Source organism: Epinephelus moara, chromosome 5, assembly GCF_006386435.1.
Source record: "Epinephelus moara isolate mb chromosome 5, YSFRI_EMoa_1.0, whole genome shotgun sequence".
NCBI classification, from domain to species: Eukaryota; Metazoa; Chordata; class Actinopteri; order Perciformes; family Serranidae; genus Epinephelus; species Epinephelus moara.
In genome coordinates this window covers 31,267,076-31,294,911 of record NC_065510.1, presented here as the reverse complement: position 1 = coordinate 31,294,911, position 27,836 = coordinate 31,267,076, and the positions used below count along the sequence as shown (strand labels likewise).

The 27,836-nt window shown below is 39.8% G+C and overlaps 1 protein-coding gene across 4 annotated transcripts in view; it reads right to left on the bottom strand.

The window, feature by feature from the left end:
- rbm20 (RNA binding motif protein 20) overlaps nt 1-27,836 on the bottom strand; it is a 67,193-nt gene that overhangs the window by 13,733 nt on the left and 25,624 nt on the right. For all 4 annotated transcript variants that reach the window (XR_007569995.1, XM_050045300.1, XM_050045301.1 and 1 more), the window contains exons 2-5: nt 8,517-9,525; nt 7,252-7,316; nt 6,720-6,829; nt 5,102-5,202 (exon numbers count right to left, since the gene is read on the bottom strand). Coding sequence is in view for 3 of the 4 variants with exons in the window: in XM_050045300.1 (XP_049901257.1) it covers nt 5,102-5,202; nt 6,720-6,829; nt 7,252-7,316; nt 8,517-9,525 (1,285 nt within the window). In the remaining variant the exon portion in view is untranslated. The remainder of the gene's footprint in view (nt 1-5,101; nt 5,203-6,719; nt 6,830-7,251; nt 7,317-8,516; nt 9,526-27,836) is intronic.

Sequence of the window (27,836 nt, the reverse complement as noted above, 5' to 3'; positions counted from 1 at the left end):
TCATCACACCAGCCACAGGGACTACAGTCGAAAATGAGCTGAACTGGCACATTTATAGAAATGTTTATTAATGTGTACTGTCCCTGTAATCTTAAACTGTATAAATAAAATAAATTAATTAAAAACACAATCTGAAAATCAGCCTATATGGCTGAATTTGGTTTATTAACATGATGGACCTAAATGCCCATTTTTACAAATGTGCATTGTCCCTTCTTAAAAAAACTAAACATAAAACATAAACTTCAGAAAAAATTAAAAAAGAGGAAATATTGTTTTGCAGACATACTGAGGCCAATTTGCCCGGTTACATCCCTCTCCACCCAAAAAAGAAAAAAATTAAATTAACTATGACTGAAACATAGCTTGAGTAATTAACATCTCTCTCTATCATGCTGGGGGGGGGACACAAATGCAAGTTTTAAATATTGTGGTGGACGTGTCCACTGCGTCCTCCCTGACACAACGGCTTTACCTGCCACAGTGTGTTCAGCCATATGTCCTGTTGCTGAAAAACTCTCAACGCTATAAGCAATTGAACTATAGCCAAACAGTGTAAAGGATAACATGGTGCTTTCCTGTTTTCACTGACACTGCAATGAATGACATAAGCTGGAATCTCTCCTAAGGACGTGTCTGTTTATTTTTACAAAGTGGGATCCATGTTGGAGGATCCAGGGAGATAGCCAATCTGGTTTCACAGTTTCTCCCCACGTTCCTACACAGGGCGCTCACACGCCGATCCCTCAGATCGCTTTACCAGTCTCTCACCAGTCTGAAATGTTACACCGCAGCCTGGGGGTGTGACCCGGGGGTCTTAAGGTCTGTGCTCCTAACAGCAGTTAGCTGTAATCCAGTGTTTATCTCCATTTGAGTTCTCTTATCACTTGAAGCTACTGTGCTACTTCAAACTGGGCTGCTGGAAACTCCAGTCCAAACTGGGGAATGTGGTGTATGTGTGCGCGTGCATGTGGTATGCTGTATGTATGTGCTGGTGCACGTGTGTGAGCTTCTCTGTACATGCTACATTCTTTATTTTTTACCACAATAGAAATTTAATTGAAATATACACGTTTACCCTGTAATCTGCATATACAAACATACACAAATAAAACTTAATACAACAAAAATAAGTTCACAATATATCGTCGCGTGTGGCTGTGAGTGCACATGTGTGTGTGTGCTCTCTGTTCAACACATGGCTTTGAAACCAGTAAAACCCCACCTGTTGTGCTTAGACAGGTGTGTGTTTATAGCAACCAACATTAGCTCATGTAGCACAGCCCATAAATATTTTCCCACTGATACAATCAAACCCTTTGTCGATAAGCAACCTATGAAGCGTATGACTTTCACATCACTGACTTCAAGCTCCTGTTAAATTGGCTCCGCCGGCAATAAAGAAAGGAACAAATGGCTGATAGAGAACAACAGAGTCACGGTGTATGTTGGAATAAGGGAGGTATTTTTACAGTGGAAGGGGTGTAATTTAAACAACATGGCATCAGAATGTGAAACAGCTCCTGTTGACCATACAGTTTTTTATTATTATCTTAAACACACTTCTTTACAAGGCCCAAATTGTCCTGCATATTTTAATCTAACTTTTAATCTAACTTTTCACTAGATTTTCTGTTTCTGTAAAAATTATGTCATATTTATTTCTATTTTCTGTAAGACCAGTCTTACTGTGTATTTGTACATTTCTATGAAAATCCCAAAATGTCCAAAGACACCAAATACATCTGGCAGAAATACAGGTAATGATGTTAATAAATTGATTCACAAAATCTTTATGGTGTTCACTTAATATTATATCAAATATTAATAATATTACGTTTTAGTCATACAACAATAAAAATGTCATCCTAAGTTTTTTTTATAGTGTAAGTGTGATACACTGTAACTTCATTAAAGAGCTGATGTAATTTTTTGGATCTAACTTGACAATTTTCTGTGACATCTGACACTGATTTCATGTTTGGGAAAAAGTGTAAAAACAACCTAGAATTTTCACTTAAATTAAAGCTGTGGGTCTCAAACTTTTTTTTATTTTTAAAACTCATGATTGGATCCCCACGTCATAACCCACTAGGGCTGTCAGAACGAACTTCGCTATTCGAAAACAATTCGAATTATTGTAAAAATAAGCATATTCGAAGTTGGAAACTAAGGTTTGAATATTCTGAAGAAAAAACAAAACAAAACAAACAAAAAAACGGCGCTCTACCGTGCATTAAGAGATGTTTTTTGGGGAAATACATGACTGTCAGAGAAGCCCCGTTTAAAAACAGACCTACAATCCATCTCCTCTTCTCTCCTCTCCTCTCTCTCTTCTCAGCGGAGGGTGCCCTGTCAGCCCTGCGCTGACAGTGACAGGGCGCATCTCTTTGATCCGAAGTGACACAGCCCATTTGCTCATGCTTCGGGGTCGTTCAATAGAGTAATTGCAAATAAATATTGTTTTAAGGTGTAACTATTGAAATATTTACAAGGGCTTTCATAAATTCTTACAATGTTGCGGCACTGCCGCCTTTGCAGGTTAAAAGTTAATGACAGCGACTTGAAGTGAGGAGGAGCAACACATCTCCAGCTTGTCAGCACAGTGGTGTCGGTACCGACACAGCTGCGCAGCCGGAGACGCTCACTTTTGCATGTGATGCAAAATATTAAAATAACGTCATTATAACACAAAAAATATAAAAATGCGGTGGTAGGCCTAGGCTATAGCCTATACCAAGGAAAAATTTGAATATTATTCGAATTTTTAACATAAAAAACATTAAAAATTTGAATCTGATTTTGGGGGAAGATTCACAGCCCTATAACCCACGGGGGTGTGATTATGTGAATGTCAACAAGTTTCTACTTTTAAATGTATTTAAGTATTAAGGTCGCGTTAATCACTGTTGACTCAGATGAAAAACAAAAATCACAGAGACTGAACAGTTTTGCCTTCATCACTCGCTTATACAACATTCGCCATCTTCTGCAGCCTTGTTCATCTTCTGATCTAAGATCCACTCTGGTCTAAAGGACAATCCTTACACAACAACCAATCACCATGGAAATGTGCGGGTTCACTTCCCATCAATAGAGATTTTAATTAAATGTATCTTTGCCCAATAACTACTGACCACTTGTCATCTGTTGTAAATTTAAAATTCTACATAAAGCCTATAGTTTACATTTCCAAACATGAAATCAATGTACTTAAGTGTTTTCAGTAGGTTCACATGACACTAACAGTATCACAGTTCTGCATACTTGCACACTTTCTAAAGGCATACTTTCATTAAATATTAACTTTTATTACTATTATTATTTTAATATCGTCAGTTTTGAAATAAAAATGACCCACCTGCGAGGTATTACATTATTGGTATACACAAATTTCACACAATGTCAGGCTGGACATTTTATTACATTATTGGCCAAGTTATTACATTATTAGGTTTTATTACATTTTCGATCAGGTTAGGTGTGAATTTTATCACATTTTCAGATGTTATTACATTTTCAGGAAATTATTACATTATTAAGTACTACTACTGTTGGTTAAGTATGTTTTAAGAAGTTAAGAGAACTGCAGCTAAAGTACATCATGTATACACCGTACGAGTCTGCACAGTGTGTACAGTATGCATCTGTGTGCAGGAATGTGCTCCTGCATTGTGTGCGTGTTAATGGCCGCTGCCTGTTGAAAGCTGTGCGCTGGGCACCAGAGATGGCTATCCACAGGTTTGCAGGGTCTAATTTTCACTTGCTCATCACTGCACTATGCTGTTCGGAAGACCTGCCTTCGTGATTGATGCCTATCAGCAGCTGCTGCTTGAGCGTGTTTACAGATCGTTTGGCCTAGTAAAAAAATACAAATTCATAAAAAAATAACAGTTTAGATCTCGTTACATAAGCTTCTGTCTGTTCGATGTGGATAAAAACATTCTGGACTAATGCTTGCTATTTGTAACATCCCTATAATTTGGAGTTGCTGTGCTGCCATTTTCATCTCTTTGTTTTTACCACGTCATGCCTGCAAACATCGCCGCAGCAGCACTTCAGCAGCCTTTTCAAATCCTCCATCTGCATTCATAAAAGTTATATTCAGTCACAGTGATTTCATGATGGCCTGGTTACATATGGAAGTAGATAAAATATTTTTTTTAAAGTGCAAAAAGCTCTTTCAGTTAGCTTTGCAGGTACATGTGTGTGACGTAGTTGGAGCCTGGGCCTTTGCAGAGCTTGTGTGGGCAGCTGCTTTGGTTAACATAAAACTGTTTCTATTCTGAAAGGCAGACAGTTCAAGACTCTGCTGTCTGTTGTCCCAGCTTGACAAATTTTGACAGTAGGATGCATTTCAAAACATGCAAAATGTGTGAAAATCTGCCTAAAATGGAAAATGAATCTTTTATGTAATTAGCACTGTAAAGTATAATAATGCAGCACAGATCACATACTAAAATCCCTAAACTTCTGTACAGCATTTTCCTAAATCAGCTACTACAGTTATTTATCCCCATTTTATCACTTAAACTGTATCCAGTGGCTGGATAATCATTAAGTTGTAAAAAAGGGATATATGAGAAATTTCAACACGTAGTTTCTAGCCAACATTGTAATGAGACAGTTTGCCCGCCTCTCCAGTTGAGTGGAAAAGAGTTGTCAAGCCCAGACAAAGCCTGCTGTTGGGCCCCAGCAGCTGTCAACAAGAGGATCTGGGTCCATTCATTATGCACCTTATGCCCTCTTTGCTGCTGCTGAGCTACTAATTCTTCAAGGACACATGGAAGAAATGCAGTCTATATGAGAAATGCTGTGTTTAAAGTATTAGCATGTCATCAGTCTGATACTCACTCTGCAGCAAAGAACACCAAAGGAAACTGACCAGTGTCCTCGGAGTCTATTGATGCAGTACTCATTGATTTAAGTCAAACAGAATCACTAATCACTTTGAACATTTCTACAAAACGAGGTACAATCACGGCATAGCCAGATTCAAGTTCAAGGATGACACCTGTGCCTGATCACTAGCATTCCTTATAGCCTGTCACAAAATCTGATTTATAAACACAGGGCAAAAAAAAACATGCATTTGTCTGACCTTTAACTCTGTCTGGTGTGAGGCAAATCCTGTGTCTGACATGGGATAAGTCTTCATGGCTGCAGCTGGCAAGTATGATGGATTGGCTCCTGAGGATACATCTGTGGAAACAATTTGAAATTTGGATTTAAAATTTGTCTGCATACAGTAGTTCCAAGTGTGGGATAAAGCTGCATTTGTCGACTTCAATGCTCAATTTCGAGTCTATCATCATATCTTTTTCCCCGCACATTTTAATAATTTCTTTCTTGTATGATTATGGAATTTAAAAACACTAGGCTGGAATAATAGGACTCAAAACATCCACCAGTGCTACGAACATGCAGGAAATATGGTGATACTCTACTGTGAGGTCAATATACTCACAGGCTCTCAGTTATACGTTATATACTGTATAAGTATATAGGTTTGTTTTGTTTTCCAGACAGTTTGAAAACTCATTTTAAATGGAGAATTGGGGTACCGCTATAGTATACACACAACCAGGGTTTATTTTGAATTCCACAGGCTTGTTTTTTTTTTTAAAAAACTTGTAATTAGTTGAATGTAATTAACATGACACAGCTTGATTTTTCTTTTTCTTTTTTTTGGCTTACTATAACAGTTGTGTACTGGTTGGCTAGAAAGTAGACACACTTTTTCTTGTCATTTGGGTGTCTACATGTATCAGAAACTTAAATTTATTCATTTTTAACCAAATTTCAGACTTAATTTTGGACAAATCCTCTTCTTCTCATTCAAGCCAAGTATAAAGGTAAGAGGTATGTATGTAGCTCCATGCAGAGGAAGGTTTTATATAGGAAAATGGTTATTAGAGTGAGGTAGGTTAATCTACATTTTGCCAACAGGTCACTGCAAGTATAAAGTAAAAAGACAGTATTAGGTTCACTGATAGTTTTAAGATTTTTGACATCAGAAATGTGCACCTTCACTCAAAAGAGCTTGACTCATTTTGACAAAAAGAAATTCAAGATTGATCAATTAAATCAGATGAAATATTTGTGGTGAATAAGACCTTACAGATCTACATTCAATACTATTCAATAACATTCAAGGGCTGATATCTACAGTATAAAATTGAATTTAAGACCTTTTAATGACCTGCAGACACCAGCTATTGTTAACCAACCTTTCTAAACACTGAATACTTAACCAAGTTAAGGCTGCGCAAAGGGTTAGGCATGAGGCTGTTTCAAGCTGTCCACAGCCACTCACAGGTGGTTTGTCTTAAAGTGATTAAGGGAATACATAAGGGATATAGAAAGGGATATAGATACAGGCTGGACAGATACAGTCAGTGTTACAGAAAACAGAAGCTCAGTTTGTTTCCGTGTCATTAGCTTTGTGGATTTGCTGTTATAATATGTGCACCAAAAGTCAAAAACCCCAACAACTGCATTTTTGGCTTAGTGTTGTGGTGCACCATATTCTGGGTATTCTAAGAGCACACATGTCATGCCATAATAACATGACGCCTCGTGCCCTCAAGTAACTCTAAAAATACTCCCTGACTGAACCCATCTATCACTCTGTTTCACATATTCCAGCGATCAGTAAAATGTCACTCTAACATTGCTGGCACACAGAGGCACTTGTGGTGGCAAATGGATTATCCTACCTTGACTTGCAGCAGAGTAGACCATGGAGTTAGTCCCTCCGGGGTTCAGACCTCCATCAGAAGGCCTACTGACAGTGTAGTGAACAGCCCCAGCTGATGCCACTGCAGCGCTGCAACAATCAGAGAAGGCTGATTTTAGCTGCCTCTCCCCTGCCTTGCTCAGTCCTATCTTGTGACAGAGCTCATATTCATAGAAACACTAAGACAGCTGTATATAGAGCGAGGAAAAACAAAATAAAAGGCTCTTAACGCTCAAAAAGATATTTGCTCTGCACTGATCAATATAGTGCTATAGGTAAAAAAAACACACATGTAAACACAGCTGGTAAGTTTGTTTACATGTGTGAAAATACCAAACCATGAACAAGGATGACAATAAAAGCAAATGTTTTTACTCAAAACTGTCTGAAAGTCAACAATAAACAGAATCAAACATGTAAAACCACGAGCTTAGTTAATATCTTAAGTTGTCACTCAACAAACAACAACTGCTTTCAGCTCTTTCCATTGAGTTTTAGAGTAAACAACCCACCTTTCGTTTGTGTACAAGGTTCGGTTCTGCAGGTGTAGTTTTCCCTTCACGTGCTGGTCCCAGTCCTAAAAACACACACATACACATACCATCCAAACATAGTCTCAGACAGCTTGGACACACTGAGAGCTCACTACTTGTCCTCCCATGGTCGCCCTTACATACCCCTTGTATAAGCTCATGGCTGACAGCAATTAAAGAGACAACGTCTTGGATTAGTTTGCCACCTCATATCAAAACATTTGGCTGTGAGCTATTTTCAGGCTGAGATACCCAAAGCCAGGGTGTTACAGAAACACTTCACCCCCAAACCAAAAAAAACCCACGTTTTTCCTCTTTCCTGTAGTGCTATTTATCTGTCTAGATTGTTCTGGTATGAGTCACCAAGTGTTGGAGGTAACTCAGAGATGTCTGCTTCTCTCGAATTAATGGAACTAGATGGCACTCAGATTGTGGTGCTCAAAGCCCTAAAAAATACATTTGAAAAACTGAAAAGAGATGTCTCTTTCCAGAAGTTATGACCCCGTTACTCAGGATAATCCACAGACCTTGTTGTGAGCAGTTTCATGTAGGAACTATTTTCTTGCCTACCAATCCTATCCCACACAGAAGGAAGCGTGCATCTACTCATTGGCAAGAGGCTTGTGAAAGCGTGAGATGTAAACATAACAGAGTCCTCCTTAGCTGAGCTGTAATAATAGCTAGCTCAGTGGTGCTACATGACTAGCAGTAGATGCATGCTTCCTTCTGCATGGTGTTATGGTTTGTGTGTGTAGTTTGGTAGAAAGAAAATAGTTGCTACATGAAACTGCTCACAACAAGGTCTGTGGATTATCTTGAGTCACCAGGCCATGATTTCTGGAAAAAGACATTGCTGTTAAGTTTTTGTTGTTGTTTTTTTGGCGCTTTTAGCACCACAAGCCGAGTGCCATCTAGTTCCATTATATTGGAGAGAAGGCATCTCTACAGATAATATCTCCAACACTCAGCAACTCGCAGCAAAACAATCCAGACTGATAAATAGCATATAAGAGGGAAAATATGTATTTTTGATTTGAGGGTGAGTTGGAAACTCTTGTTAGCAACACATGGCATCTTGTTTCATTTAAAGACAAGCTACATTAGGATTGTGGGCCAAAAACTGTTTGAGTTGCAGGTGAATAATTCAGTTTAGTTTCAGGTGTTCTGCAGCTACATTTATGTTAAGAAAACAAGTAACTCCTCTTACATTTACAAACAAGCATTTCCATTTTGACTTTACCCACCTTGAGGTTGTAGACCTTCTTGTCACAGATGCTGCACTGGTGTGGCAGTTGAGTGGGTGTGACGGCGTGGTAATCATTGACTTGGTAAGGCTGAAGTGTCCTGGTACCTGAAGAAAGGGTTTCCTCACTTCCATGCAGGGGCTGGTAGCCCCCAAATCCCTGTGTGCCACTTGAAGCAAAAGTAGAAACCCCGCCACTGGGATTGAACTTGGGGTCAGGAGTCGGCTCCTCTGGGTTATAGAGTTCAGTTCTGGACCGAATTGGCTGCCCAGCTGCTGTCCACACATTAGCAGCATTAGACACCATATCCACCTTTCCACTGTGACTCAAGTTAGCGGGGCCCTTCCATTGCTCCTTGGAGTTATACATGTTCATGTTCTGCTCATTGACAGTAAACCCAGCTTGTTGCCCCAGCAAATCATGTCCAAAGAAATCTCTCTGAAAACCAACATTGTTCATGTTTTTTGCCTGAGTGTTAATCACTGTATACTGTCCATCACCAGCAGTGGCTGATGCCGCAGATGTCCCCCCAGCTAAGTTGTACTGAACACGCCTGTCAGTATCAGAAGGGTAGGTTGACTTTTGACCATACTCCGCACCTTGTTGGCCCACTGGGCCTCCTCCACCAGGATGGTTCACTCTCACATTCCCAGGGTTTTGGGTGAATCCCCCACCAACCAAGGCCCCCAAGGGTGAATTTGAAGAGGAGAAACCTAGCACCCCTGTGGGGAAGGCACCCTGAGGGTTTCCAACCACAGCTGAAGCCCGTAGCTGATTGAACAAGGGTTGGGACATGGCAACATTGGAAAGAACCTGATTGAGAACAGTGGCGGCAGCGGCCGTATTGCCCCCCTGAGCCAGTTTCAGGCGTTGGAGGGTAAGCTGGGCCTGAAGCTGAGCAAGCTGGAGGCTGGCTGGGGTCAGGAGGAGTTGCTGGTTCTGCTGCTGCTGTACACCACCTGGCAGCTGGCCTCCTACCTGGAGGTTCTTCTTGTCGCTGCTGTCTACACTGCAGGGGAAAAAAACATTACCTCAGGGATCTCAAAGGATAAATCCATTTACCTTGTTAGATGTCACACAACAGCTGAGAAGGTTCTGCTAATATTGCTGTATATGATCACAAGCGTGCCTCTGAAGTATCAGTCAGATCCTTAGGCTGCTCTCTACTCCTCATTATAAATGATTTAATGTGGAATGAGTCTGTATCTCAAGTGTGATATGCAGCAAGCAGTTGCACGAGTCCAGCCAATGTAAACTGGAGGAAACATGAATGCAAAGACAATGTGAGCAAAAACCAGGAGGACGAAAGTTTAAACATAGATTAGGTAGATACACTCTGTCTACAAAGAGATTTAGTGGAGGGTGTCTAGGACCAGGATTTTAATTTTCAGTGACTAGAGGAGCAATTCATGGTCAAAACTGTAAATTGTATGTCAATTCCAAATATTAGGCCTACCTATATTTAAAATAGGAAGCTTTTTGTCTTAATAGCTATAAAAGAAAACCGCTTTATGCTTTCAGGCAAGTTTACACTGGTGTCAATCATTTCACTGTTTCAATACCGCAATTGACCGCTAATATCACAGCTGTTTCTCTGCTGTGTATCAACATTTTAGCCTGTTACACAGATGTGTTGGCTGGAGCAAGTGTTTATGCTTTGTGCAGATATTGTGTATTATTACAAAACTATCAAACAATGACCACCTCTCCACGGCTGGAAAAGGTTAATGAGCATTTACATGAGGCTCTGCTAACTAGCAACCATCAGCAGCCATGTTATATTGGCGACTTTCATTTCATAGCACTATAGAAAAAAACATCAGTGGCATTATAAAGAGACATGAGCTGTTAGAAAGTTCCAGCTCCCCATAATAACACAACTGTGTTCCTCACAGCTAGCATCTGCTAACAAGGCGAATCTTACAAGTGATTGACCAGCAGATGGACCAGCAGTTGGACACAGCCATCAGCTGGCTGTCAGTGCTGCTGTGTTTAGGATAAACCGAAGGAAATAATCAGAGCCAAGAGGGATTACTCAGCTGGTGTTGTTCTCTAACTTAACAATGTGTTTGTTTTTGTTAAGCACGTTTCCTTTGGTTGTATGGCTGACAAAAGTAGCAGGGAAGATGGCCATGTCAGCTGCTAAGCAGAGCGAATGTTCATTATTACAACTTGCAATGCACCCAGAGTAACTTAAATGTTATAATGTCATAGTTTTTATACATGTAGTCTGGTAAGTCACAATCAGCCACTCACTGGCTCACAGTGAACAGACAATTCTTGATGGATTAGAGTAAAAGGGGGCTATATTTAAAAACAGCAAAACTATATCAAAACACCCATTTACACAACTATTTAAAAACACCTCGGCTTTAACAGTCTCAGGCAAGGACAAGTAACCACCTGGGAAAGTGTGTGTGTTTGAACGCTGTTTAATGTTATGCACAGGCAGAGTTCAAATACACTTGCCCAGGCACACTACTCATATGTAGAAGTGTTTTAAATAATAATAATTTGAGTGAAAATGCATGCGTTTGGGAAGCACTTAACATACAGATCTGGGTTATACTGCAGGAGTTGTGTATGACTTTGTAAACAGACATTTTGATATAGTTTTGCGGTTGTTAAACGCAGCCACCGATGACTTCAGTTCAACAAGAATTTTGTGTTTTTGGATTCTTCGTTCACTGAGAGGGCATGCGAGAAAAAAATACACTTTTTAACTGTTTCAACTTAACACGAGGTGAGCGACTGACATATAAATTATTGTTTTGTGGTTGAGAAATTACTTTAATTTCTCCTCTAAGACTATAGAGATAAATTGACAGTGGCCTCCTTGGACCAACTAGGTTGTGTCACTAGGCAGGCACATTTACCATAAACAGACTCGCTGAATCTGCTCCACTATTCAGTCTTGTTGCGCTTGCTACCTTTCTGGCTCTTTATAGTCTGTTCAAACCAGAGCTATCACATATGAGGTAATGCAAATGTGAGTTAATGGTAAAATTTTCATGTTGAAAACTCTATAACAGCTCTTACTACTTTTAGTGTGCAGTTTCATCACTATATCAAATATGTCATCAAAAAGGCTGCCCAGAAAGTCAAGGCCATTTTCATTCAGCCAGCACGGTGGCTGTTTGCACACAACATTGTGAAATGATATATCGAAACCAATACTAGAAGCTCTGCCATCTTTTGCAGTTCAACTAAATTCCAAAGAATTATGAGCAACATATGGAAAATTATGGATTTCACCTTCCACAGAAAGGTGACACCGCACTGACCACAGGCCGGGTGCTGTAACATTATTCAAATTTCTTGAATAAAGAGAGAGTAGTTAAAGTAAAAGGAGGACAGCTGTATAGAGCACAGCTCAAATATCAAGAGGTTAGCCGCCCAAGCGCTGACTCTCCTCCTGCTATACTGTTCTATACGCCAGCTTCCTACAACACGTACTGCCAATAGAGCCACTTAGAACCACATCACCCACGGGTGCTCTGACCCTGTTTGACTGGCCTGTCCTTTTCTGATAAATGCTCTCACATGCTGTCTAAACTTAGTCTCCTCAACTATTCATCACATTATCTATGTTAAGCACCCGACACTGCCCTATCAAGAAACTGCTCCTACCAACCCTGCTAAAAGGTGACAGACCGGTCAGATTAGACGTGGTGAAATCCTAAATGGTTCGAGAACAAGATTTGTGGCCATTTAGTTTTCCACACAGAGACAGAGGGGTACTGAATTATGGTAATTTGTGGTCATATTTACACAGATTCTTCTTAAAAGCTCATACTGCACACGTGGAGAGACAGATTATAAAGCGGGTTGTGGTTGTCCTTTTTTGAAATACAAAAAAATTCAAGAGATGTTTTCAAATATGAATTTATGCAACTGAATCTTGTGGAGGATTATCACCTCGAGGTCTGTCTTTCTACTGGCTTATGTAGATATGATGTGGTCTTGCGATTACATTGCCACATCATAAACTCATCATATCACAACCATAACTCATACTCTGAGCTATACTGAGCTGTACGTTCCTGCTAAGTTCTGATGACTGAAAACCTAAATGTTCTAACTGACTTAAGATATAATGTTAGAATATTGTATTTATTCCTAGGTTATTGGAGTTATGCAATTTGAGTGAATTCTATCACCTCACAATGTGGTGAAACGGCTGGAAAATAATAACGCCAAATAAAGCAATTCTCAAACTTTATTGAACTACATAATCCATAATTAATCTAAAGATAATTCATAATGGATTCCATGCCCGCAGTTCTACATAACAATGACAGATATATTGATATAACTTTCAGCATTCTTGTTCCATATACTTGTCATGCATTATGGCTTACTACCACAATGTTTTTCTAATCAACTCTGACAGAAACTGGGAATCAGACTGCTCATCACTTCAGTTCTAAGATTTGGCAGAGGTCTGACACACTCAACTTTGGGTATCAAGATAATTATTAATTTGCTAGACCAAATAGTAAAACTGAAAATATAAATATTTTAGGGCAAAAGTGGATATCATTATCCACTAAAGCTGCTGTTTTTATATAAAATTACACCTTCTAATGCTTTTTATACCATTTTTTCACTTTCAATTGCATCAGTTTCATATATAGAAGATACCAGTGTATTACTGATTTTCTTAGAGCTTAATTTAGGGCAACCTCAGTCACTTAAAGTGTTACTGATATTAAATACATCTATTTTATACTTAAATTCAGTTTGCTATGGTTGCCCTTCTCATGCACTTTATTCAGAAAATTTCTGGACAAAAAAGTGTATTATTTATTATTAGAACAAAGACAAAACCAATACTGCTGCTAAGTTCCTTGTATTAAGTTAAAGGATCACATGTGTGTTGTGCATGGTTATGGTTTTATGTATTTGCTATACATAGAATAATAAAAATATAAGCCAGACTGTTATAAAATCCAAGCGGCAACCTCCAAGGCTGAAAAATGAAGCCAACATGCAGTTCACTGAATGTCCACTTGAGGCTGGTTCCAGAAGTGAGCCAATCCCTGTAGACCCCCATGTGAAAATGCCCATCTTTACAGCAGGAATAAATACGTTTACAGCCTGGTAGGGAAAAACAGTTTTGATCCTTTTAGCTTATTTCAACATTTGTGACAAATGAACAGGGGGTGAATTTCTATGTAACTCACTCGCTTACTTTTTTTAAGGTATAAAGTTACGGATAATTAAGGACGGGCCGCTTTGAGCGTCAGGCTGTCTGCCGGCAGTGCCCTCAGGTTCTCAGTCAGATCTACCCTCCTCCCTTCCATCCAAATATGGCTCCAAAAAACAAAGATGGCGAGGCCGCAATGCCGAACTCGAGGCTTCAAAAAGGCAGTCCACAAACCAATGGGTGATGCCACGTAGCTACGTGCATTATTTTATACAGTCTATATTAACATCACATACCACAGTCCGAGCAATAGATGGTAATTGACTCACTCTGGATAATTGATAGTCCCAAGTTTCACAGCCAATTGTACACACTCTTAAGTGAGCAAGCATGGTGATGGAGAGATACCCTTACACCATTCCAGCTTATGACTCAAAGCTATAAATACAAGAGTTGCCCCCTGCCATCCTGACACACAGTGTCCTTAATAGACTAATATGGACTCTTAGGCTACTGGCACAGAGCGCCAGACACTTCAAACCAATCTTGTGATGAAGATACAGAATATGAGTGTCAAAGTGGATGAGAGAGAAGTGCAAGAGAGAAAGGCTTGCTAATGATATCATGAAGAAAACAAGTCTCAGTGTGTCTCACTGTGACTTAATGATCTTATTTTGCGGCAGTCTACACAGCCACACCACCTGGACACGTCCTTACTACAACTGTGGTGGAACATATCAACCTTTTGTCGTTTACATTTTCTTATATTTACTATATTTGTTTATTATAAACATAAAAAATGCAAGTTAAATGCGTTGTTTAAATATTTGTCATCAGAAAGCACCAAAGAGAGTAGCTAAATATGTGCAGTGCCTCTAATGTATGGTACACAAAAATGTATTAGATAGTATTACTTTGTTGTCTTTGTGTTAAATGACAAATTAACTCACATGATTCAGAAATTGGGCAAAACTGAATCCTTTTTTTTCCCCGACTAAAACTTTTGTTGGTCTCTGCAGGGAGCAGAAAGCAGAGTAGTCACATGTCATGTATGAGTCATCTACTCTTTTAACCTACACTTAAACTGGGAACACAGAAACATCATGACTGACACGTCAATTGTTGAGCAACCCAAACAACTTAGGTTCAAGAATATTTGCTCACTTATTTAATGCAGGGGAGCAGGGCTGCCATTAGGCTTCGAGTAGCAGAGAAAAGCAAATTATTGAAGAAAGGAATCTGTCGGTAGTAACAAAGTTAAGGATGAAGGTTTATGAGAAAGAAAACACATTTCAGAGACACATAATTTGACATACATTAAAGAGTACACAAAAAAAACTGTTTTCTTTAATGTTTTTAGAAAGTCTTTGTGGAAGATGTCAAATTCAACACAGCCCTAAGTTTGTAAGTTCCCATTATTTTTCACTCTTCACATCTGTACTGTTCCATCACATAGAGAAAACTGTTGCAATTATTTCATAACATTATGAGAGCAGAATATAACATACAGACCTTTTTTTAGCTGTGATGTTTTGACCCTTATTTCACAAATATAATGCCAGTCTGTTTTGTCCGCTTTCTGTCACCATGCTCTTCACGACTGAACCTCTGGCAGCCGAAAACAGCCTCTCACAGTCGAAGTCATGTCATGGCAGAGTTCATTAGCTCAGTCTTAAGAATAGCTTCATGTGGTCCTTTAAAAACTACTTTATAAATCTACACACCTTAAGGTATTTCTATTTTGTGTCACAATCTTAAAGAAATGAAGTATACAAAGCAAGAACAGGTTACGTCTGAAAAAAACATTCAGTCATTGTAGTGAGTGTGTGAAAGTGCAAAGTAAGACGTAGAAGAATTTGTAGAATTTGTGAGTCATCTGTAGTGTTCAGAGTATTTTCACACCTCACAATGCTTTAACCTGCAGCTGAGAAAGACAAATACTAAAGTCAAGTCAAATTTTCTACAGATATACTATCTCTATCTTGCATTCAAACAAAAAATGAACATTTACCCATTTACCTAAGTGAAATTGTATTTGTTTCCTTTCTGACTTATCCCATATCATTTTACCATTATTTATTCCGGGCTCAGCAATTTGACCTCTGTTGTTGCTAATTCTGCCCTTTCAAAATAATTTGTTCTTACTTTGACCAAGTATCTACTACAAGAAAAAAGGGATGTGTACGTTTTTACACTGCTTGTAAGTGACAGTGTGTGCACGCCTCTGCATTGGAGCTTGGACATGAACTGTCTGGTGTAGGTCTTATTGTGTAAACACACCTAGAAATTAATTTTCATTTCAAGCAAATAGTCATATATCATGGGGAAATGAACACAATATTTGAAATGACTTTTAACTCCTGTCTGCTCCAGAGACTTGGCTTTCTCATCCAGCATCAAGCCTGAGTACAAACCTGACAAGAAAATGTGATCATCCTAGCGTCCAGCAGAAACACTGCTGAACAGCTGCCTTCTTAATTAATACTTTGATTAATCAACACAAAACTTGGAAATACAACTTACTGATAAAACTACACAATATTATCCATCAATAAATGAAAAGGTAAGAACTAAAGTATGTTAAAACAATAAAAACCTATTCGTAAATATCAGCATTTTTCATCAGATTCCACAATTAAAGGTGCCGTATGTAACTCATCAAATAAGTCATCAAATACCGACAACTAACAGATAAAAGGTTACAGTTAACTGTGAACATTTACTTGCAACAATTAACAATTAGTACAGTCTTGTCCCACTGTGTCACTCAGTTCGGATTCAAGGATGCAATACAGTCTAAATGCAAATGATAAACAGCGACATCAACGTCAGCAGATATTGATGGATGATGGTTTTCTTATCATGTATTAAAACCTTTAGGATATATCCACAACTTTCAATTTTAGAGTTAAACACACATAAGTATTGCAAAAATACTTACCAAAACTTATCTGAAAGGTCAACATCTCCTCTGTGCACATAATAATATATGTAATAAATAAATGTATGCCCAGTGGCTTACCAACACAATATACATTATGATGACTTAAAGCAAACTGCTTCAAATATAAATATTTTTCAGTCAAGCTTTGGACAACAAACATTCTGTTTTGAAAGTTTAAGCTTGTGGTTCTCAACCAGGTGTCCACGGACCCCCAGGGGCCCTTGACAGAGTTCCAGGGGGTCCCTAAAATGGGGCATAGTTTATTTTCACTAATTAATTTGCTACAGACATCAGCCACATGTGAACAAAACTGACTATTCTGATCACAGCTTTCACTTTCTCCATGGTTATCTCCTCAACTGCAGTTGACAACCATATAATTCTGGTCTAAGTCATATCTGACAACCAAAATAATTGTCAGACGGAGGCTCCTGAAGCAAATTCTTATGAAATGGGGGTCTGTGACGCTTTGACACTAAAAAGGGTGAGAATCGCTGGTCCACATTGCCCTCGCAGTGTAAAAAGCAGCACACACACACGCGCACTTACACGAAGATCAAACACAGCTCCGTAGTCATAACAAAACGCCACATGGGCCCAATCAGTCCACAGAGCCTCATTGGAGGAAGTAACAAATTAGAGCAAGGATTCAAGTCCAGTCCAGCTACAGAACAGCCCTCCACTGAGTCCAAAGAAATGTCCAACAAAATTTTCCACAATGTCCAAACACACTGCAGCTCCTTAGACGGCTATAAATCCTGCCTCTATGCGAATACCGGAGGCCGTACAGCTGACGAGACTTACCGCCACACACAATACGCTACAATAGTAAAAAGCACGTCTAGAGGTTTTGCAGAAACACACCAACCTTGGAAAGACAGGCAGCGGAGGTCCAAGTCACACCTCTGACACTAAACTGTGCACTGCTTCTCTGCAGCCTGACCTCTGCCCAGCAGCTGAGACTGACGTATGTCTCTACCCTCTAACATGACGACTAATGCTAGCACATGTACATTAGCATAACATCACAGCTAGTGGTCTTCACCCTATGTGATTGACGCTTCTCCCCTGTGTTAGTGACCACTGGACAGACAGGGGGAACGCCATGTGATGAAAAGTCACAAGTGGTCAACATGTGTGTGTGGGTGGATGGGGGTAGACCAAAACACAGGATAGTATTTACAGAGGAGGCCTTGGGAGTAATGCAGTGTGATCCTGAGGCTGCTGCTTCCACGGCGGCTGTAGTCTGACCCACGACACTTCACGTAGAGTCAGCAGTCAAGTTCACAGTAGCAGAAAACAGCAAAATGTCAGAGTACTACTGAACTACTATCACATCCATCTTTGTAGTAACATATGTTATATAATAAATCAAATATCCCCCCTCTTGAAGCTGTGTAAACTGCATATTCTTTAAAGAACACCAAATAATATGTCACTCATAGATATATCTCATTTAGATTGTGAGGCAAATGCTTTTGACAGACTCTTTTTCCTGAGTGTGCCCGGTGATTCGACAGACACAGAGCATATCTCGGTCACAGCGAACTAGATAATGATAAGGCATCAAGCAGCGGATTTTGAAGGTATGTGGAAGTGATTTATTGTACGAGTGGCTTCTTATGTACGAAAAGAAATGCTCTTTCACCAACTATTCCCAAAGAAAAACATACAGGAGAAGAGTTCAGCAATTAGTGGCACAAATTTATGAAGATATTCTGGCATTACTCTTCAAAGGTTTAAACAACTACAATAAAAAAGGAAATTTCTTAACTTGCATAACATTCAACCTTTGAATCTCTTTTACCGCCATATCTTATGAGATATCTCTCCACAAAAAAATATCTACACATCACGATGCTGCTGTGCTTGCAAAATTTCAAATCAACTTTTAAAGTATCATGAAGCTGCCCTCCATTTAACTGTATGTAGACACTATTTTTATTTTGAACATTTAACAAACGCAAAAATTAAAAACATTTTACACACAAAAAAATGATGTAAATTTCCTAAAAGAAAAAGGGCATTTTCAAGGATATTATTAAAATAAAATACCTATAGTTTGGGCAATTTAATAAGCCTACTTCTGACTCAGAGAAATATAACATCTATGTTCGGACTCTTACTTATGAATGACTAAAGATGATAGTGATTTACTCGTTTGATATGTCACCTGCCGCACATTAAATAAGCTGAATCTATAAAATATCAGTTGGTAAACTGAAATATTTTTGGTCCACCACATTTCTTGCTTTTTGTGAATGACACATTCCTAATTTCATGCTGCCTGAGGGAGAATGGCAAGCTCGAAACACTGCACCTGGAGGAGCTGCTATTCTAAACCTCATCCTTTTTGTCCTTGAGTGCCTTCACAAATTCTGCACATTAAATGTTCTCTTTTTTACATTCAAAGTATTTGCTCCTTTCTCTGTGTATAAAGTTTAATTTCCCTTTCTCTTTTTAACATACCATTTTATAAAGATGCTGCATGGATTTCAGTTTCATGTTGTGTCACGTCTCAATAAAAGATTGCAATAAAATAAAAATGTAAAATGTTTTTTTCTTTTCATTATCTTTTTCTCTATTTTATTTTACAGTAAGTATTCCCACTGGCTAAACAGCATTATTCAGAAATACACGATACAGTTTGTCGCAGTCGGTTGCAGCCAAAATCCCGTAAGCCTACAATTACTGTATAAATTCTGTTTCTTTTTCAGCCTTCTTCTATAAAGCTCCATCTGTAGATTTTTAGCAGCTGTAAATGAGCGCTTTACCTAATCACACAAGCATTCAACTCCGAGGGAGGTTTCATGCTGACAGATTTACAGTCACTCCATCTGTTAGCATCGCGCCCAGACGGCAGAGAGAGAACTTTTTATCCTGTGCCAGTACAATATGTGCTATATGATAATTAGAAGGGATATCAACTGAAGATATTATTATTATGACGCCCATAATTGTAGAGAACTAATTTAGTCATGGACAAAGGGGGAGCGTTACATCAGTAAGAACAACACTCAGGTTTTATTCTGCCATACAGATAACCGCCCACTGAGTTATTATTTATGTGTGCTTACAGGTATTACCACTTTGTCTGTTCAGTACTGATACTGAAGGTAAAATATCTCTAACGTATGACTTTGTATGATTATGATAAATACATATATATATGTATATGAGGATATATTTTCATAATAATCTGAAATAATGCTTTATGTTAAAACAAAACGCAAAAAACAAACAAACAAAAAAATGCTAATCATGCTGTTTTGTCATGTGTATTTTAGTTTAGTTTTTCAGTTTAACCTGACATCAGTGGGGGGTTTTCTTAAAGCTTTTGGACCCGAAATGTCTACTTTTGTGAGCAGCTGTAAGTGCAAGTAGGTGTTGGTGGGCGTTGGGTGAAGAAGTTTTTGATCCAAAACTACAGCTGAAAACAGAGATCTAAGAGCCAGTAATCTTAGATGCAGAGAAGTCACTGGTGTTTACCCAAAACCTTTAAGCCCTCCTCCTCTACTCTATAAAGTTACAGAAACTGCACTTCATATTTTATTTGAGTGTGTTTTATTTTTTTGTTTTTTTTATATTTGTTGTTCAGCAAATCTGCTGTTTCCTGCCACTGTGTGGTAGGATAGGACAGAGTTTATCATCATGGGAAGGTGGGAAAAAAAGCACACACAGAGTTTAGGCGTCTTACTGTACACTTTCCCTGTGGCCCACTAGGTGGTGCTACATATTGCTGTAAGTGGCCCCGGGGAAGCCTTGCAGGAATTTATCAGCCCGCCATATGAGGGCACTGTACGTGTTTTGATCAGCAGTTCCTATCCAGCCTGCTGGAATGGGAGTCACGATGCTCACCTTTGCAGGCTGTGATTTACATACTCTGACTCATAATGTAAAGTTACTTTGGTAAGTTACCTTTGGATTAGGATGACAGTGCTTAGAAGATCATTTTTGCCACTTACACATAGTTGGGTAAACCCTGTATATACAGTAGACAGAGTGCAGCCATACAGGCAGACTGCACACTGCAGGCAACAGATACACAGGAGAATGTGAGAGAAAGATATTCATGCAATTACACATGAACTTCAAAACACAAACCAAGAGGAGACCAACTCTTCCCAATATGGCATAAACAGTTACAGACATTCCAGAGCCTTAATTTAACTTTTCAACAAATCAGACACGTAGCCGCGGCCTGCATAGTCAACACATAGCCACCATCATGCCATGAGAGATGGTTTCATGGGGCGAGGTATGGGTGAGGAAGCAGGGTCAGCTTGCTCTGCATTTGGCACTTGTGCAAATGGGGGTGGTTCCTGATTTATGGCGCCCCCAGCAATGGCTGAGGTATCTTGGCCACTGAGACGTAAGGTCTGGCCCCTCATGACCACCATGAGGCTGGCGTGTCCATCCTCAGTCAGGCATCACTTTGATTCATACCATGTTTCTCTGATGATGCTTGTAAAACAGTCAGATTTATGCTCCGGATCAGTCACGGGGTTTTATGAAGCGATATCAAAAGATAAACTAAAGTTTGTGAGGTAACTAGAATCGCATGTACCCAGCCTTGGCCTATCACTGTCAAATAAACCCGTAAGTTCACATGCCTGACATTAAGTCACTGACTGAGTCACACACAAATACATGTTAGTCCCAGAGACATGCAACTAAACCCCGAGAACATTTTTCTCCACTTCTCTCTCTCTCTCTCTCTCTCTCTCTCTCTCTCTCTCTCTCTCACACACACACACACACACACACACACACGCACACACGGTAGCTTTAGGTGATCTTGTTTCAACCATTAGGGCAGCGTAACATAGGATATTGGGGTCACAGAGAAACATACGGGTCAAAAGACACCTCCTGACTTGACAGCTGCCTCCCAAATGTGAAACTAAAAGCATTCCAAAAAATATGTCCCCACGCAGGAAAACTGCAACAAGTCATTAGAGCTCTGCTGACACAGTGCCCACGTCAGGACTTTAGAGTGACACCTGTTTGGGGCATTTGCTTGTAAGTAAAACATCACCGGGAGCTTGATGACAAACCACAAAAAATTTAAAAAAAAAACAAAGATTCAAGAAGAAGTTTCACAGCAGCGTAAAACACACAATTTATAGTTTTCTCACCTGGACAAAAAATGTGCTCGCCATGCATTTTTCTAAAAGTAAACCAGCAAAGCTTTCAAATGTAAACCATAAATTCCAACATCGCCGTTTCTGACAGATTATCAACACTTGTCCGTCTTTTCTGGCCTATCAGATGTTCTGTGGTCACTTTGATGAGAGTGCTGACAAGAGCTAAGAAAAGCCCTCCAGTTACCTGGGATCCGCTGACATTGACTGTCAAACTGGGTGCTGAGAGCCGGGGGGGCCAGGTGACTGAGTCGCTGAACAGCTTTCTTGGACTTTGTACAGAGTGACATCAGAGATCCATTTGGCTTGTCAAAGTCGCAGCCGGCAGAAAGAAGGATGGTGACCGCACAGGGTGAAGGGAAAGTCTAAACTTACAGCAGCTATAGCTCCTGTCACAGTAGCCACATGTTTGACAAAAGAACAGTCCCTTAATCCTCCACTCAGTCAAAGATGAGGGAGAGGGAACTACATGGCAGAGAGAATTCAAATGGTGAACCCCCAGGTAAAAAATAACATGGAATTTCTTTAGCATGTTAATGTTGTTTAGGGATTAAAGAAATATTTGCCAGGTAGGTATTTGGGCACAGGATGCGTCACAAGACTCAGTGGTGAAGTAATATGAGGAGTGGGGGAGGGATTGTGTTGGCTTTGACAACTGAGCCTGACCAGCCATTTTTCCTGCTGCTCCGAAATGGTTATTTATAGCCACTGCCGGGGTGTAGACAGTAAATTTCTTTTTCACAAGCTGCTGCTGTGCTGTCTTGTGACACAATAAAAGTCCTCAATTTTGCTTTACGAAATGCTGCGGTCCCAAATATAAACATATAAAACGGACCATTGCATTTTCCACGGGCTACAGATTTGTTCGATTCCTGAGCAGCTGCAGGGTACAGTAAGGAGCACCGAACTGGAGTCTTCCCCGACAGTGGTCAGCAACATCGGAGCTATATTGGTGTACAAGGTGACGTAGTGATGATTCCCACAACCCCTCCTTCCGTCCTTCACTCCTTCCTCCCTTCCCTTCATACCCCCCTATCTCTCTCCGTTCTTACCTCACTCTCACTCTCCTCCATCTCTGTCCAAAGCAAGCAGTGCATTTTACCATCTGTCACTGCCATCGGGCTGACAAATACCAATCAAACCCAGTTGTGTCTCACTCACTGACTTCCTAGGCAATGGCAGTACAACTTCCTTATCACCTCCCATCATTTAAAAAATAAAAGAATTACTTAATTGCTCTTGAGCAGTAATTAGGCTAGCCTTAGGGTTTTCCCGCCCTGACCTAATTTCGTAATATTGATTAATTATGGGGGAACAGTACAACTGTACATTTTAAAGCAAATCAAGCGTACAGTATTGTAAACAAACAGTCGAAGCCCAGCCCCACAGCGACAGGTGGTTGAATAGGATCGCCAAGGGAAGCCCTACAGTTCAAGAGACCATTCACGAAACAAAAGATCGCAAATAAAATCCCTGCAACAGCAATCAGTGCAGGTTTTCCTGTTCACTCAGTGTAATATACACCAAATTACAGAGCTTTCTTAAGGCCTGAATACAACATACAGCAAAAAAAAGTCATTGTAAGGGGTCAACTGAAAAAAAGATGACCCCCAGCTGTAGTGATAGACCTGGCTTCAATCGTCCCTTGCAATTCTCTTTTTACGCTGAGCATGTGAGTAAAAATAAAAAGCAAACCAATGAAGGCATGCACAGCATTCTCTACATGAAGGTACCGGCACAAAAAAAAAATCACGGAGGAAAAGCAATGTGTGTATTTGCTATATATATATATTAAATATCATAGAACATTTGTTTTGTGTCAACATTTGCTGTCATTGTTGTGGTTGTGTCATTGTTATGTCTGGTTGTGCGTCGTAACCGTTATGTCTCGTTTTAGGATTCTCTTGTAAAATAACCCTGGTTAGATAAAGGTTAAAAAAAATGGATATGTTTCCATTTTTTGTAAAGGTATTAGGAGGATGAGGCTGAATTCACAGTCAGGCTGGCACGATTATTGGATTTTCACTACACAATTGCCATGGCCAAAAGAATTCACAACAATATTATCGCAATATCTATGGAAAATTTGAAAAAAAAAGTTGCAATCAGTCAAATCCATCTTTAACTTTGTTTATTGTGCTTTTTGACTATTTTTGGCAAATGAATTACACTCAAAATACAAGCGTACGGAGGTGGAGAGAGTCTGTGAGCATAACTGTACAACAACATACAAAAAGAGCAATTAGGCTACATCTAATAGATAGTGAAAAGGCAAGCAGATGGCACTGTGGGAGGGAGACACAGCAAGAATGGAAAGAAAATGAAATTATTTAAGTGGTGCTGGATTACTACAATATTATCACACGTGTATTATTAACGTCATATGAGTATTTCGTTTAATCACAGTTATTGACAATATCAGTGTATCGTGACACCCCCAATTCAAAAGAGAGGGGGGGAAGACTGCAAGAAAAGAGGATAGAATTCTGCGTGGACTCTCTCCACTAAGGAATTAGGTCCAGTCCATTTAAAAAATAGTTAGGCATCAAGAAAAAAGAAACATTACAGAACAAGGCATAAGGTAGATTTTTGATTTTGTGATGACAGAGTGCTAAATCAGTTATCAAGAAAAAGTTTACCTTTTTATATACACTGAACATCTGTGTGTACTGTAATCCCTTTGCTTGAGATTATTAGGGGACCTCAGGTTAAACAAAATAGAGTGACTGGCAATGAAGTTCTACTTTGAAAATAACAGACATATTAGACTATTTAATTGTATGCATGTTCCTTGGAAGTACTGGTGCTGTGCAAAAAAGTCTTTAGGAAGACAGAGAAAGATGATGAATGACAGAATGGCATACTGTTGACGTCCTTTAAAAGGTTTAATATTTGGCACATTTAGGCAGCTCAAAATTTGATACTGAAAGAGCCGAGAGGTTATAAGGATCACAGAGTAATAATAGATTGCAAAGGCGAACATTTGGCAATCTGTTGGATCTTTATTTATTTTTTCATACGCATCCAATATTTGTTTTTTCTACTATCCCAGTACTGACAACTATTAACTGTGATTAACTGTGTAGAGCATAGTTCAAGGATCTTTATTTAACAATGAAAATGGATTAACACGGTTGTCTGAAGTGTCTCTAAATGCTGGAATACAGTCTCATGCTATCATGTTAGCAAGATAAATCAACAGGCACACCACAAGGCAAAGTCTTCAAAGTTAAGACAACAGATGGGTGAAACATTTTGGGGAAAACAGCCAATCCCATATGCACGCACACACTCACACTCACACACACACACACACACACACACACACACACACACACACACACACACACACACACACACACACACACACACACACAGTGGACACAACATAGGTCTGACAGTGACAGGGAGGGCACTGCGGCCATATGGCTCAACATGTCTCATCCCAGGAAGCTGCGGGCATCACAGGCTGCTCAAATAGCCATTAGTACAAATTACCCAAACAATGAAAGCAAGTGAACTCAGCAACTTTTTCAACAGCTGCTCTGCAAAACCCCCAAAATGAGGAATAAACAAAAGGGGGAGAAAGGGAAAAAGAGAAAGTTGTCCAGCACAACCCCAGTGTAAGTGAGAAATCCCCCTCAAAGCCGGTGGACAGAATGGGTTGGCTATGCCCTGGAGTAATGACCATCGAGGGATTTCTCTGTGGAGCCCAGTCATTGAAATAATACACACTCATAAAATAGAAACGAAAAGACTATTCATTTTGTGTTTAATCACTTTATAGCTGCAAATATACAGTATCAAGATCTAGCTTTAGTTTCACACACAGATGATTCTAAACTCAGCTATAAATTAATTAACATTTTTCCACATGGCCTCTGAGACTGGGGAAACCAGAGCTGCCGGGGGAACGGGGAAAGCATGTCAGATCTGAAGCAAAATGTCATGGTGGGATCTGACTTATTTGTTCATGCCATAATATGGAAGGCACATGCAAGACAATACACTGAGCAAATGGGAGATAGAGAAGTTTTATCTTCAGTTTACTATCTGCAAGGGGGGAAATGGGCAAATCCACACAACAGGGAGGCAGGAAGGTTACTGCCTCCACTATCTTCACACTGACGAGCCAGTGACAGCTGTATCTGAGCTGTTCCAGACGCACACCCAAAAAAAACTGCATGCAATCTTATTTATTTCATGCGCTGCGTTTTACATTAAACAGTTTGGGTTACTTAGAGAAACGAGGAAGGCAGAGAACAGATTCATATCAGCAGTGAATTAACAGCTATCTCAAAGGGAAAGTCGGAAGCCACCAGCTGTGCCCCCCCACCTCCCTGAGGCGCAATTGATCATCTGGGAGATTAATCAGTCTTTGGTATGGGTTTTGACATTGTGCTGACAAACAGAGACCTTCTAGGCCACTTCCCTCATCACATTGGGTATTTTAGGTGGCCCATTAGCATGCCTAATTTGTAATCTGTTCCTCAAAGGGCCAGGCATGACAGTACTGCTCCATCATTTTCTCTTTCTGTTTGTGTATGCACCAGTCCCCCAGTCTCTCTTCCTGTTTAAAGCTTTTTCTGTTTTACCCTATCTTCCTTACAACTTTCCTTCTCTCTTTAGCCGTGCCTCCCCTGACCGTAGATGTACAAAGAGAACCGGACACCGAATTGGAGGCAAAGGCCTTGTTCCCTCCTAAGATAAGTTGCCCAGTGGGGCACCAAGACACAAAAATTTGACTTTCAGGTATAAAATTATCTGAATTTTCCACAAGGGGGACCCTTAGAGCAAGCACACTCGGGTTTCCTTTAACCCCACCTACCAAACGTTTGGTCTCAGCCTCGCTCACAGTAAAAAGTCTGGATTCAGCTTATAGTGAATTTTATAACTTTTAGGACATAATGATGTAAATAAGGACAATGTAAGTATTCATACTGGGAAGTTGATGTACCTAAAACTATACATACACTGATTTGTGCTTCTTTCACAATATAAGTCTATGGGATAAAGTGATTTTGTGCCCCGAAGTTGTAATTACCTGGTTTAGCCAATATTTCAAATTGGTTTCACAGACCAGCTCCATTTCTGGGGACTTGTGTCAGACACACACACACACACGCACACACACACACACACACACATACAGACAGACATGTCCTCATCCATCCTGACACTCCCTGATAATGGTATTAGTGAGGCTGATTACAGAGGCCAGGAATAGAGGTTGATGCAACATTGTTTCTACCTTGGAGCTAGCACTATGAGTTAATGTTGGAAAGTGTTCTCATTAAACTCTTAATTCAGGTAGGACCACAAAGATGCATGAAGATGAAGAAGTGATAAATATATGTGTATGACTGTCTTAAGCCCTATTCGGACAGGATTAGTTTTACATAGGTACGTGGGGTAAAGTAATAATTACCAGAGATTTTAGTCCCATCCGAATGTGCCATGTCAGTAATCATTACCGCACGATGTCAGTAAAGATTACCACGACTTTTACCTTCTGTAAAAGGGTCCCAGACAATTACCTCAGGTAATACTAATCCCATGCGAATAGACCAGCAGTAAATATGGGTGTTAGGGCTGTCAAAAAAAAAAATCAAAGTTAGAAATATACTCAAATATATATATTTTTTATAAGTTCGAACCTAAATTTGATAATTCGAATATCATTAATAATTAATTAATACTATCAATAATGGTGTATATCACGGCGAATCCCGTTCGGGCGGAGATGGCTCGCGCACAAGCCGGGCCAGAGAGGGACGCAGCGATGGAGGGAGAGGCGCCGACGGAGGAGCCCCTGCGCCAACACCTCCCACTGCACTGTCCGTGATGTGTGACTCGTCGGGGAGACATACAGGGAGAGTGTGGCACCTGCTGCCTCCCTGCCTACCCTTTTTGAAGAAGAGATGAAACGTTACCAGAATGAGACACCACTACGAGCCGGCCAGGATCCACTCTTGTGGTGGAAAACTACGCACTGAAGTATCCAAACATTGCTCAGATAACAAGGCAGAAGTTGATCACACCTGGCATTGCAGTGAGGTCAGAACGGGTTTTTTCATCCGAGT